Below are 12,897 nucleotides of genomic sequence, written 5' to 3' on the forward strand. Positions count from 1 at the left end.
GATTCTACAAGTCTGCCATTCAAAAAAACACACCCCCATCCCCAGACCCACCTCAAGACTACTGGGTATTCTTGCCCTCCATCCTTCAAGGCCACCCCACTCCTCTGCCTGTGAGTCAGGGCGCTGGGGGGCACAAAACCAAACAGTGCAAGTAAGCTGTTCACCCGGTTCACACAGGTGTCCACACCTCCCAGTGACACCCCCCCAGGGATGGCAAAACGGGTGGTTTTCCTTTATGAAAATAGTCCCAACCCAAGTTCGAAAACTGCCCAGCTGGTTTCTCTCATCAACTGGGTCACTCCTTGCATACTCCCATCAGCCTGAATGGGTTAGGGGTCGCCCCCGTGGGCCATCACCTGCTAGCCTGCCAGGGCGCGCAATGCCTGGCAGCTGGATCACAGCGCAGGGTGAGGGTGTTCGGGGCTGGAACCGAAGCTCTACGAAACGAGAGAGCACAGAAGTCCGCACCCGCTCCTCTACCTGCCCCCCACACAAGGACGCCCCGCTCCGGCCTCCCCTCGGCTCGGGAGGGACTGGGGGCTGCCAGGCTTCCTTGACGCGCGAGGCCGCGCCGCCGGGACCGCCCCCTTCGCCCGGATCTGCTTCCAGGGCACAGGGAAGGGGCGGTGCCGGGGCGGGCCGGGGCGGGGAGGACGCGAGCATCCTCGCCGCTGAGCCGAGCTGAGCCGAGCCGTTGCGCGCTCCGCACCTCCTGCGCCCACGCCGCCCGCGCCGCCCGGCCTGGCGCGCGGGTCCCCAGCGTGAACCGGAACCTCTTGCCGCAGCCGCAGCCGCCGCCGGGAGCCGGGCGCCGGGCGCCGAGCGGGGAGCGCGGGGGGACGCGGCCTGCCCGGCGCCGCCCGCCATGGCTGCGGCGGGCTGAGCTGGGCGCGGCGGCCGCACAGTCGCGCCGACCCGGGCCATCTCCCGCCGCCGCCGCCGGCCGGGCGCGCGCGGAGGCCGAGGGGGAGCCGGGGCCGCCCTGGTCGCTGCCGCCCATGGCGAGGCCGCGCCGTCGCCGCCGCTGCTACCGCTGCTGCTGCCGCTACTGCCGCTGCTGCCGCTGCTGCTGCTGAGCGGGCGGCCGCGGCTTGCGCCCCTCCGCTCGCCCGCGCCCGCCGGGCCCCGGCGAGGAAGCGCGAGGCGCGCGGCTGGTGGTCGGGGGCCGCCCAAGATGGGGAACACTACCTCGTGCTGCGTGTCGTCCAGCCCCAAGCTCCGCAGGAACGCGCACTCGCGCCTCGAGTCGTACCGGCCCGACGCCGAGCTCAGCCGCGAAGACACTGGCTGCAACCTGCAGCACATCAGCGACCGCGAGAACATCGATGGTGAGCGCCCCTGGGCGGCCGCCGCGGGCACCCTTGGGCCCACGTCGGAGCGGGAGGCTCCGGAGCGGGTCTGGGGGCCTGGGGGTGATGTTGGGGGGAAGGTGCGGTGGTGGGGTGCCTCGGGTGCCGCCACAGAGAGGAAGGAGCCGGGGAGGACGGTGGCAGCGAGCCTGGAGACCTAGGTTGCAGGGCACGGTTGAGAAGGAGTGCTTAAACACACACACACACACACACACACACACACACACACGGAGGGGGAGGGAGGACGCTCTCGGAGTGGGGGTGGGTGGGTGGAGGGGCGTTTGGTTGTGTGCGGGTGGTCCCGGAGTGTGTTGGAGCCCCGCGTCTGAAAGACTGGGAGTGGGAAGTGCGTGTTTCTGACCGCTCTCTGGTCTTGGTTTGTATTTTCAACCGAAAAACCCTTCCCGCAGCAGCCAGGGATGTGCGACTGTTGAGAGAATACCCCCACCCCCCTGCTCCCGGCCGAGGCTGCCTTTTCTGGTCAGCTCCGCGGAACGGGGCATCCCGGACTGCCCCTTCCTTCACCTTTCTTCGGACTGCTTGCTGTGTGAGGGGCCGGCAGTCTGTCTGGCGGAGGGCTGCATGTGAAGAGGTGATGGAAGGAGCCCTTGGTGGGTCAGGATCGCTTGAGTTTTTGGGGTGCTACCGCCTTTTGTATCCTCTCGTCTGCCCCCTAGGTGTCTTCGGACTTTAGAGCCGTACTTGGCTTTGGCGTAGACGGGTCTGGAAGGACATTCAGGCCGTCTCTGGATTCTTGCCTAAGAGAAATGTTGAAAGGTTCAGGAAGTGTTTTTCTTGCTCAGGAATGACTCAGTGAGCTCCTGTGGATAGGGAGTAACGTTGGGGAATAGTGTGTCCTGTGCACTCCTGCCTGGTGCAGGCTTTGTTGGAAATGATGGATCTGGCGGCAGCAGCAACCGTGGTCTCCAAAGCTAAAAACAGAGTCTTATTTATTGATTTGGAAGAGGCAGCTGGTCCATCTGCTGGTTCACTCCCGCAGTGCTTGCCATAGCCAGACCAAAGCCAGGTGCCTAGGACCTCCATCCTGCATTCCCACTTGGGTTGTAGGGGACCCCAACACTTGGGCTGTCGTCCGCTGCTTTCCCTGGCTCATTAGTACGGGGCAAGATTGGAAGCAGAGCAGCTGGCACATGAATTGGAACCTGTATGGCATGCCGCCTTTGGCAGACAGCGACTTCACTCGCTTTGCCACCTTGCCAGCCTCAGTGTGTGTTCTTTGGAGCTGAGGCTACATATGGGTGCCACAGACTGCAGTGAGGAGAGCCGGGACTAGTTGCTGGCGCTGAGGTTTGAAAAGATTTTGCCAGATAACACCAGAATACCACAGTATTGTATTTTTCATTGGCCTACTGGGATTCATCCATCCAACATTTTTTTTTTTTAGATTCTTGGGTATCTAAAAGGTCAGAGACAGATATTCCACCTGCTGGTTTGCTACCCAAATGCATCCAGCAACCAGGAGCTCCATCCAGGTCTCCCACGTGGGTGGCGGAGACCCACGCAATGTGCACCATCACCTGCTGCCTTCCACAGTATGCATTAGCAGGGAGCTGGATGGGAAGTGGAGGTGCGACTTGACAGGGGGTGCGGGTACCACCCGCCAGCCTCGCTTGCTGCACCTCAGTACTTGCCCTTGGCCGAGGATGGTTGGAAAACCGGCAGCTCCAGTTTTGCAGATACGTGATAGAGGATAACGCAGATTCTTATCTCGGCTGGGGTGCTTGACTCAAATAATGGTGTCAGTTTGAATGCAGAAACACAAATTCAGCACACACGTCTGCTGTCACCCACGGTCAGTAAGTAATACTTCCAGACCTAACCTAACCTCTGCGTCTCGGTGACTGGCACTGTGGGCTGCATGTTGGCATAACAGTGGATGTGAAGCAGTGCTTTGAGTTCTGAGTTGTAACTAGGCTTGGTCCTTGCTGTCAGGGTGAGTCTGGGGAAGTGTTACCACCTGCTGCTTGCAGACATTTCCGGGGAAAGTTAATATTAGAGGCTGGGAGAACAGAACAGATTTATAGAAACGGCATATATATACTCACAGGCACATTGTGTTTCTGTGTCTAACTGTATTTGTATGTATTTGAGCTTCTGAGTTGTATTAGATGATTAGATTCTGAAAATTACAACTCAGGAAGTCTTGATTATAGTATGATGTAAAAGCTGAGGCATCTAGCACAATCTTACAGAAGTCCTGAAAAACAGCCCAGGTAAGTGCTACTGAGAGGGTTAGAGACACTGATGCTTTCCTGTGATAAGAGGGTGCCTTTGAGTCTCGGAGATCAAACCCATCTCTGTGGTTTCCCCACAAGAGGGCCTTGACCTTGTGCCTTGGACTTAGAGCAGTGGCTGACTTAGGGTATTCAGGCTTCCCTGACACCTGCTCTGTCTTCTTGTTAGGTGACTGTGGTCTTTAAACTTCTGTATCATCTGCTTCTACTCTTACCGGAATTATGTCTGCTACAGTGTCTAAGGAGCTGAGAAGGAGGGGGAGTGGTCCATGGTTGTGATGTTGCTGCCAGTGTTGTGTGGCGCCGGTTGGGGTTGGCAGTGCTGCCTTCACCTTAAGACAAAGGGGGGAGCCGTGGAGAGAAATGGCTTGCCTGGATTCGCCAGGCAGTGAGTGGCTGGTGGAAATGTTGTACAGTTGCTTGGTAGTTGGGGGTTGCCTCCTGGATGAGGTGTCTGTCCATTGTGATTGTAGCCTTGTCCATCATTGCTCACATTCAGTTTAGACTTGTTGTGATTAGAGTATCCTTGTAGCTGGAGCGGGGGGAGTGCCCTACAGTGAATTAGAAATGTGTCTAGGCCCAATCATTCCGGACACACGTAGCATCTGAACCGTCACTTCAGAGTTTTCCCTCAAGACAGCTGGTACCAACCTCCTCCCTGATAGCTCCCGCCATCCCAGCAGCTGCTTTGCCCTCAGTTGGCCAGGACCCCTTGACTCTGCCTCCATGATGTATCCAGAACCTGAACTAACCTCCCCTGTGGCCCTTCCACCTCCAGGCGTGGTGGCACTGTGCTCTCGGCACTTGCTTCTACGTCCTCGCCCACTCAGCCGACTGCACCAGGAGCACTCCTGCTCAGGACCTGCAACCAGCTCCTGATTTCACACCGAGTGAGAGCCGTCTCCTCACAGTGGACTCCACGGCCCTCTGCTTCTCTGCCTTGGCTTGCTCGCTCAGTCTGGCGGGACTGGCCTCCTGTGCTGCCCTTGGGTGCGGCACGTATGCCCCTGCCCCAGCACCAGGCTGTGTCCCTTTGCTTCAGGTGTTTCTGTGGATATTCCCATGGCCTTGGTCTTGGTTCAGGGAGGCCTGCCCAGTCCCCCGTCTCCCATCCCTCTGCCCCTGGCCAGCAGGCCTGGTGGGTGTTCTGCACCCTGTGTTTCTCCTGTGATTCCCTGCATACACCCAGACACACTCACACCCACGTCCACCTGGCTTGGAGATTTTCTGTTCTGTCCCTGATTTTGGTGCCTGACTCTGCCATGACGATGCTGTCTGCTGAGTGAGTGAGTGAGTGAAGAAAGGGCTATGAGAACATCCCCAGGGTGAGGGGAAGTTAAAGGCAAGGTCGGGACACTTAGGCTCAGGGGCTAGCATCAGGGAAGTGCGACACTGGCATTTTATACGGGTGCCAGCTCATGTCCTCTGACCCAGCTTGATAATGTGCCTGGGAAAGCAGCAGAAGGTGGCCCAAATGCTAGGGCCCCTGCCACCCACGTGGGAGACCTGGATGGAGCTCTGGGCTCCTGGCTTCGGCCTGGCCCGTGGCTGGCCATTGTGACCACCTGGGGAGTGAACCAGAGGATGCAAGATCTCTCTCTCTCTCTTATGTAACTCTGACCTTCACGTGAATAAATCCATCTTTTAAAAAAGAAAGAATGTTCAGGATCTGTAATAACGAAAGTCCGGCGGATGTGAAACTTTGTGGTTTCGTTTGCATTGTAACCCGTGGGGTAGCAGGTAGGCTGAAGTTCCGAAAATAAAAATTAAGAAAAAGGTTTCGAGCCTAACAGAAGTGGGGAAGAAACCCTAGCCAAAGGGAAATGAAGCTGTGGCTAAGGGAAATATGCTGTATGTTTAATCTCTCCTTATCCCTTCCAGTGAGTGACTTTAGCTGTGGCCTTTTGCATGTCCTTAATGGAGCAAAATGAGGCTCAAATGCTTGGTTAAAGCAGAAAGTCCGAGGTGAACGTATGCAATTATGAGATGCGTTACAGGATTGTGGCAGCTGGTCTTTGAAAGAAGCCTGAAGAGCTCATGCGAAATACTGGAAGGTGTCTACTCTTGCTAGGATGGGGAGTAAAGCAGCAGTTTAAGAAAATGTATATGTTTAAGATTTATTTATTTGAAAGAGTTAACAGAGAGAGGGAGAGAGGTCTTCTGTCTGCCGCTTGCTCCTTAAGTGACCAATGCAGGTCAAAGCCAGGAGCTGGGAATTTCTTACAGGTCTCCCACATGGGTACACAGGTTCAAGGCCTTGGGTCATCCTGCACTGCGTCCCCAGGCAGAACAGCAGGGAGCTGGATCAGAAGTGGAGCACTGCACCCATATAGCAGTGACTTGACTCGTCCTGCTACCCCTCGGTGCCAGTCCTGACCTTCAGCGTGATGAGTGCCCCCTCGGTGCCAGTCCTGACCTTCAGTGTGATGAGTGCCCCCTCGGTGCCAGTCCTGACCTTCAGTGTGATGAGTGCCTCCTCGGTGCCAGTCCTGACCTTCAGTGTGATGAGTGCCCCCTCGGTGCCAGTCCTGACCTTCAGTGTGATGAGCGCCTCCTCGGTGCCAGTCCTGACCTTCTCTCGGCAGCTTTAGCTTGACTGTCATTCTTGGTTTCGCCGCGTCTCCACCATCTATTTGACCTCTCCCCTTTGACAGTCTTTCTCTTGAGTCTCAGTCACACGTCCACAGCACCTGTTCTGCTGGGCCAGACCCTAGCTGTGACCTGTCCTTCCCAGATGGAGCAGCCTTGCAGTGAGGGTGCCGCAGGCGCCGGCAGGGTGGAGAGCGGGTCTTGCACGGATGAGCCTCCAGCTGCTCCACACCCACCTGCTGTCTTCCTCACCTGGATTCTGGGAGCCAGTAGGGGTGTGCATGGCCTCGCTGTTCAGATAAGAGGACCAAACCCCAGAAAGGTCTACACACCACAGAACATTAATGGTCTAGTGTATTTTGTGATAATTCGGGGCCAAAAACTATGCTCATCACTTCACCTGTATTTTTTTTTAATTATTCATTTATTTATTTATTTGAAAGAGTATATAGAGAGGAAGAGATCTTCCCTCCTCTGGTTCACTCCTCAGATGTCTGCAGTGGCTCACCAGGACTGGTCCAGGCCCAAACCCAAGCACCTGGCACTCTGTCTGCGTCTCCCACATGGGTGGCAGAGACCCCAAGCACCTGTGTTGTCTGCCCCTGCTTTCCCAGGAATGTGAGTGAGAAGCTGGATGGGAAGGGAAGCGGTCAGGACTCAAGCCAGCACCCTCTGGTGGCATTGTAGGTGACAGCTGACCGTGCTGTTTCCCGACACCGCGCCTTGTTACCTTTCTGACTCTTGGTATGATCTCCTGCCGTTCCGCAGGAGAAGTTGTGGCCGAAAGGTTAGGGGGTATGCGCAGAACCCAGCTTGTTGGTGTGGCAGTTAGGGTCCCCTGCTGCCTGTGGCTCCGGCTTGTTCAGGAACCCTCTGTGTCGTGGAGCTGAAGCTCGGGGTGCCTGGCGCAGGTACACATGCTGTGAGGGTCACTGGGCACTGTCTGTGTGCTTTTGGCCCCCACGACTTGGTGGGCAGCATTGCTGCTTTTTTCTGTCTGCCTTCCGAGCGGGTGTGAAAGGATTATTATTATCATTATTATTATTATTATTGTAAGGGTAGATTTTCTACAAAGCTGATTGTGTCTGATACCTTTTGGCTCCGATGTGGTGGGCATGGAGACTCAATTTGTTCCTGTCCCTGTAGGGGCGGAGCCAAAAGGAAGAACATGGCAACCAGTGTGACGGGCGAGCTACTCCAAAAAAATTCTGCTTGAGATGCGTGGGGTCAGAGTATGTCATGGTGGACTTTATGTAAATAGATCTGGTATCCCCCCCATCCCTCACCCTAGAGGACTGTTGACAGCACCACAGTTTATCCTAGCTCCTGGTCGCAGGTCTTGCATGAAGCAGCATTGGACGAGTGGCACGGAGCAGCCTGGCCCATCATGTTCAGGGTGTGCTGGGAGGCGAGGGAGCTCCCGGTCCCTGCTGCCCTGCAGCTCATCTGGGATGTCGAGAAGGAGCCTGCTTTCTTCTTCTTCTTCTTTTTAAAGATTTATTTATTTTTATTGGAAAGGCAGACATACAGAGGGGAGGAGAGACAGAGAGAAGATCTTCCATCCAATGATTCACTCCCCAAGTGGCTGCAACAGCTGGAGCTGAGCCAGTCTGAAGCCAGGAGCCTCTTCCAGGTCTCCCACATGGGTGCAGGGTCCCAAGGCTTTGGGTTGTCCTCAACTGCTTTCCCAAGTCACAAGCAGGGAGCTGGATGGGAAGTGGAGCTGCCGGGGTTAGAACTGGCACCCATATGGAATCCTGGCATGTTCAAGGCAAGGACTTTAACCGCTGTGCTATTGCGCCAGGCCCATTTTTTATTTATTTAAAAAATTTTTATTGGAAAGGCAGATTTATAGAGAAAAGGAGAGGCACAAAGATCTTCCATCTGCTGGTTCACCCCGCAAATGGTCACCATCTCCGGAGCTGAGCTAATCCAAAGCCAGGAGCCAAGAGCCTCTTCTGGGTCTCCCACATGGGTGTAGAATCCCACAGCTTAGTGCCATTCTCTACTGCTTTCCCAGGCCATAACTAGGGAGCTGGATGGAAGTGGGGCAGCTGGTACACGAACCAGCGTGCATATGGGATGCCGGCACTTGCAGGCAGAGGATTAGCCAGTTGAACCATTGCTCTGGTCCTAAGGAGCCATCTTTTTCCTCTTGCCTCTTGAAAATGCAGGAGTGACCTGGGCAGGGTGAACCCCAGCAGGGCTCTTATTTGGGGCTCCCAGCGTCAGCCCCCTTTTGTGGAGTGTACATTGCCATTAGCCCCCCTTGACTGTCCTGCCTGAGAAAATATGCTAAATGTGCCGCCTCTCCTTACCTCCTGAGATGCTCCTCTTGAAGGGCCCTGCACTGCTGTCCAGGGACCAGTCTGAGCGTGGCTCTCCAGGGCCCACAGCCTTGTGTGTTCACACTCTCCACAGGCGAAGAAGCCAGAAACCTGAAGGGGTCTGTCCGTAGCAAAGGCGTCCATTGCAGCCTTCACGGCAGCCCCGAGTGGTAACCCTAGTGTCACAGCTGAGTTGGGGTGGGGGATGCTTGCTGAGCTGTGTGAACTTGGCTTTGGACACTTGCTGGCTATAGAATGAGGAACCGAAGTACCACTCCGTCTGGCCTTGGTTATTCTTCCTGGTTGCGTGTTCCTCCAACGTCACAAGTTGATGGTATGGCAGTAAGCAGTGGGGGCTGGCAGACAGAAGGGAGCAAATGTTTGCTGAAGCTGCCCTGCTTGCCCCGGGCTTATGGAGCCTGCCCTGGTGGCTTGTTGACCCTGTCGGGGGAGCCACACTCCTGGGGCTGTCCACGTGGCTGAAGCCAGTGCTTTCTGTGTGTCTTCCTGTTTTGGATTCTTCAAGGAAAGCATGCACAAAGAAAGGTGTGCTGTGTTATCATTAAGTTGGCTTTTAGAGGGGGAGTTGGAGGACTGAAAAAGGAACTGAAGCCCTAGCAGGGCGTGAAGCCGTCTGCCCCCACCTCTCATGGGGAAATGTGTGACTGGGTGGACGCACGTTTGCAGAGAGCTCGCTTTCCTTTCTACTTCTGGGCTCTCCTGTGGCCCATGGCCTGGACTCGGGCTCGGGCTCCTTTCTGCGGGGCCCCTTGTGCTGTCTGCTGGCTTAGAGGAAGGACATGTGCTTGTTGTGACGGCACGCCTGGGCAGGTGGGCCGGCTCCCGCATCCAGGGTCGTCCTGGAGAGTCGGAGGGGCAGAGATGATTGGCAGGTGGGGAGTCAGCCCTGTTTGGTTGCCTCTTGTCTGTTGCCTCTTGCAGACCGCCAAGTGGGGGAGAACCTTTTAGTCTCTCTTCACCTTTGCCAGGGTATTGATGCTTTGTACATGCCTTGTGAACTTTGCAGCTTTTGTATGACTTGTAGTTTTATGTTACTTCTCAGTTTTGGAGTTCTGAATTGTTAGTGGTTAAGTGTTGCAGAGTGAGAGTGAGAGAGCTCACGCTGGACACAAATGTAGGATGTTAACGGGAATTTTTATTGGCCTAGCTTGGCAGTGGCAGCTCCCGCCACACTCCAGGAGCCACTGCCCTAAGCTGCCCAAGTCAAGGGTTGTTAAGCTCTCATCCTCCACAGTCAGATTGAGAGCTGAAGAGGACAAACAAAATTTCCATGCCTTCAGTTAACCAAGTGTCCAGAGGCAGGGAGGGAGCCCAGCGTTTCCCTGTAGTTTTATTAACCTACAGTAGCAGTGGAGGAGGGGCCTGGTGTGCACAGCCTCCGGAGCTATTTGAATGGCATGAGAAGAGGTGTGAAGGCTGGGGCGCTGTCCGCCCTGTCAGTTACCATGGCAGGCGGGTGCTGTACCCCATCACGGTCTGGACCTTGGCTCAGGGTCTAGTTTCCTCTGCATGCCTTGAGTGTATCAGTTTAGTTTCTGGGTCCGTCCTTTGAGGTCTGTGTCTCTGACTCAGGACGTGATGTGGGGCCTCTGTGGGTGTGGCTGGATGTGAGTGCTGGCCTGGCCGAGATGTCCGTGTCTGGTGCTGACAGAGATGCGGCAGGGGTCCACCCGAAGGCCTCTGCCGGCAGCCGCGGTGCTGACTGTGCTGGTTGCCTTGGAGCCTTGCACAAGGCCCAAGTCACTTCTATTTTGGATGCTTCTGATTACGGACCTGACTCCAGGAAGAGTGGTTGGAGATGCCCATCGTGGGAGTGCAGGTAACCTGGCCAGGCCCAATTCTTGCAAAGCCATGGGGGTGCTGTTGGGATGTTTTAGAAGCAGCGTCTTCCACTTGGATATGTGCTTACATTCCCGGTGGACAGATGGAAGGAGAGGTCTTTACAGATGTTTTATGTGTGTTTGGTCAGCTCTGATAGTGGGACATTAATTGAGAAGTACCAAACACATGGGTAGGATAAGGAGTCTAGAAATAAATCTTTAAAAATAAATCGAGGGTGCTAGTGTTGTGGAATGGTGGGTGAGGCTGTTGCCTATGCTGCCAGCATTCCGTATGGGTGCCGGTTTGTGTCCTGGCTGTCCTCCTTTTGATCTGGTTCCCTGCTATCGGCCTAGGGAAAGCAGCAGAGGATGCCCCGTGTGCTTGGGCCAATGCCACCCATGTAGGAGACATGGACAAAACTCCTTGGCTTCCACCTGGCCACTGCTGGCTGTTGGGGCCGTCTGGGAGTGAACCAGCAGATAGAAGATCTCTGTTTATTCTTTCTGTAACTGAGTTTCAAATACTTAAATAAAACTCTCCTGTTTGCTTTAAAAAGTCTTCTAGAAAAGATTTCTTAGGCCCAGCGCGGTGGCTCGGTGGCTAAATCCTTGCCTTGCTCATGCTGGGATCCCATAGTGACAGTTTGTGTCCTGACTGCCCCACTTTCCGTCCAGCTCCCTGCTTGCGGCCTGGGAAAGCAGTAGAGGACGGCTCAAAGCCTTGGGACCCTGTACCCGTGAGGGAGACCTGGAAGAAGCTCCTGGCTCCTAGCTTTGGATTGGCTCAGCTCCAGCTGTTGCGGCCACTTGAGGAGTGAACCATTGGATGGAAAATCTTCCTTTCTGTCTTTGCTCCTCTCTGTAAATTTGCTTTTCCAATAAAAATAAATAAATCTTTGGGAAAGTTTTTTTTTTTTTCAAATCCTGTCCATTAATGATTTTAAGGTTTTGAATGGATTTTTCACGATTTTAATTGCCTGTTGTTATTCTAATGAGTGTAAGCATAATTAGCTGTTGTTTTTTTCTTGTTCTTGTGTTAGGTTTTTGAGGACATACTTTAATTTTGGCATGTGTTGTTGGAGTGTCTTTTTTTTTTTTTTTAAATTGGAGGGGCAGGCGGAAAACGCAGAGACATGGATGCACAGAACGAGTTCCTGTTTGCCGGGTCACTTCCCACATGCTTACGACAGCCGGGGTGGGCCTGCTGGAGTCGGGACCGGGAGCTTGATGCAGACCTCCCGCGTGGGTTGTGGGAGCTCAGTGCTTGGAGCCATCCCTGCCGCCTCCTTCCGTGCTCTGCACTGCCTAGGGGTGGGAGCTGGAGTGGGAACTCACACCCAGGCCCTCTGGCATAGTATGCACACTTCTTAACATCAAATGTCCACTTCCTGATTCTTGCTCTTCTAGGGCGCAAATAATGACATTTGATATATCCAGGTTGTTTTGTGTAAGGAGCCTAGCAAAGCTGGTGTAGTCAGCTCTCTGTATGTATGTGTGGGTTTCTCATTTGTGGATTGAACTATAATCATGACTGGAAAAATAACCTGGGATCTGTACTGAACAGGCATGGTTTTTTTTTTTTTTTTTTTTAAATCATCAACTCCTAAGCTACAGTGTGCCAGCTGTTGCAAAATGTTCACGCTCTATCAGATATCATCAATCGTCCAGGGGAAATTTAGGATGTGTGTGGTTTATACAAAAGCCGTGTGCTGCTTTGTGGTATCCTTGGACCACATTCGTGGGAAGACCAAGGGGTGACTGTCTTCAGGAAGGGTGATGGAGAGTGACCACATGTGGGTGGACCTAGCGGGTGCTTCCTGTGTTTGCAAACTGTGTCCTGAGTCTCCTGTGTGTTCTTTTTTTTTAAGGTTTATTTTTATTTTTATTGCAAAGGCGAATATACAGAGGAGGAGAGACAGAGAGGAAGATCTTCCATCCGATGGTTCACTCCCCAAACGGCTGCAATGGGGCTGGAGCTGAGCCAATCCAAAGCCAGGAGCTTCTTCCGGGTCTCCCATACAGGTGCAGGCACCCAAGGCTTTGGGCCGCCCTCCACTGCTTTCCCAGGCTACAGGCAGGGAGCTGGATGGGAAGCAGGGCCGCCTGGATCAGAACCAGTGCCCATATGGGATCCCAGCGCATTCAAGGTGAGGACTTTAGCCACTGCGCTATCGTGCCGGGCCCTCCTGTGTGTTCTGTGAATGTATTTGATTGCAAAGCGCTACGTGGTAACCTGGGGTGTGGGGCTGCCATGGGAGGATGCTGTGAGTCTGGGGCAGCCCTGCTCGGGCGGTCTGAGCCGGGGCAGGCCCAGTGTCAGGTGTGTATGCTAGGGAAGCCCAACCAGACTGGGAGGAGACAGCTGGATATGGGTGGGAGCCTTTAATTTTGGTGCTGTTTGTTTGCCTCTGTGCCCTGGAGACTGGCTTTGGCTGGACAGTGAGCCTGGCAGTGGTTTCCCCAGCCCCCGGGGGTGGGATGGGGGTGGGGTGTGATCTGGGGAGGGATGTTGTCCACCTCTGGCTTAACACTGGAG

General features: G+C 54.7%; 1 protein-coding gene across 2 annotated transcripts in view; it reads left to right on the forward strand.

The window, feature by feature from the left end:
• The first annotated feature begins 1,053 nt into the window (after nucleotides 1–1,053).
• CCNY (cyclin Y) overlaps nucleotides 1,054–12,897 on the forward strand; it is a 104,792-nt gene continuing 92,948 nt past the window's right edge. Inside the window, exon 1 of one of the 2 annotated variants that reach the window (XM_040992611.1) lies at nucleotides 1,054–1,328. In XM_040992611.1, coding sequence (XP_040848545.1) covers nucleotides 1,175–1,328 — 154 coding nt within the window. In that variant the 5' untranslated portion in view covers nucleotides 1,054–1,174. The remainder of the gene's footprint in view (nucleotides 1,329–12,897) is intronic. The other variant, XM_040992610.1, reaches the window with a different exon arrangement.

This window comes from Ochotona curzoniae, unplaced genomic scaffold (assembly GCF_017591425.1).
Source record: "Ochotona curzoniae isolate NIBS_2020 unplaced genomic scaffold, NIBS_Ocur_1.0 contig_78, whole genome shotgun sequence".
NCBI classification, from domain to species: domain Eukaryota; kingdom Metazoa; phylum Chordata; class Mammalia; order Lagomorpha; family Ochotonidae; genus Ochotona; species Ochotona curzoniae.